Genomic DNA, 962 nt, shown 5'->3' with positions numbered 1-962 from the left:
TTATTTTAGCAAAATTTTGTCTGGAGCGGAAACTTGTTATCTGCACCTCAAAGAATTAGCCCTAGCTCTCATAATCTTCTCTCGAAAGCTTAGTCCCTATTTTTAATGTCCTTCACAAACCCGAGTTCGGGGATAGGCTGGCCAAGCGGGCAGTTGAAGTTAGTGAATTTGATATTGAATAAACACCTAGAATTACGATCAAATATTAAGTTTTGACCGATTTCATGGACGATTTCAGTCCCAGGTTACTACCTTCGGCAGCAAAAGAAGCGGTAATGGTGTGAAAAATGACATCAAGAGCTTGGACCATTTTCACACATAAAGCTTCAAATGTCAAAGAGTCTAGGCTTGGGGTGGTCCTAATCACGCCTTTGGCAGAAATCCTGAGGCAGGCTATAAAAACTATTCCTTTGACAAACAATGAAGCCGAGTATGAGGCATTGATTGCAGGACTTGAATTGGCCTGGGGACTTGGCGTCATAGAAATCAAATATGATTTGCAGCTGGTGGTAAACCAAATTTATGGGATCTTTGATACTAAGGAGGAACGTATGCAACAATATATGATTAAAGTTCAAACTTTGCTAACGTGCTTCAGGGAGTGGTCCATCACCCACATCCCGAGAGAAGAAAATGTAGAAGAAGATACATTGGCCAACTTAGGGTCGTCTACGAAAACAAAGGGTTCAATTTCTGGTACTGTCGTGCAGCTTGCATGTGGAACTGGATGCGGATGATTATTGTGAAGTAAATACATCCATCCTATTCTGGTCCTAGAGGAATGAGATCATCGATTACCTTGAGCACGACAAGCTTCCCGAAGACCAAAGGCATCCTGGTCACTCCACACCAAAGTAGCTCGTTACAATTTCTAGGGAGGGAAGTTATATAGAAGGTCGTTACATTGCCCGTTTGCTCAACGTTTAGGAGCCTCCGAGGCTGACTACGTCATGAGCGAGGTT

General features: G+C 42.8%; 1 protein-coding gene across 1 annotated transcript; it reads left to right on the top strand.

Annotated features, from left to right (window-relative positions):
• The first annotated feature begins 287 nt into the window (after positions 1-287).
• On the top strand, positions 288-737 carry LOC142180859 (uncharacterized). The gene has a single exon (XM_075252958.1). It carries the CDS (start codon positions 288-290, stop codon positions 735-737), a length of 450 nt encoding a protein of 149 aa, XP_075109059.1.
• Positions 738-962: the final 225 nt, after the last annotated feature.

Source organism: Nicotiana tabacum, chromosome 5 (assembly GCF_000715075.1).
Source record: "Nicotiana tabacum cultivar K326 chromosome 5, ASM71507v2, whole genome shotgun sequence".
Lineage (NCBI taxonomy): Eukaryota > Viridiplantae > Streptophyta > Magnoliopsida > Solanales > Solanaceae > Nicotiana > Nicotiana tabacum.
Note: the sequence above shows the minus strand (reverse complement) of the source record. Positions and strands in the feature narration are given on the sequence as shown.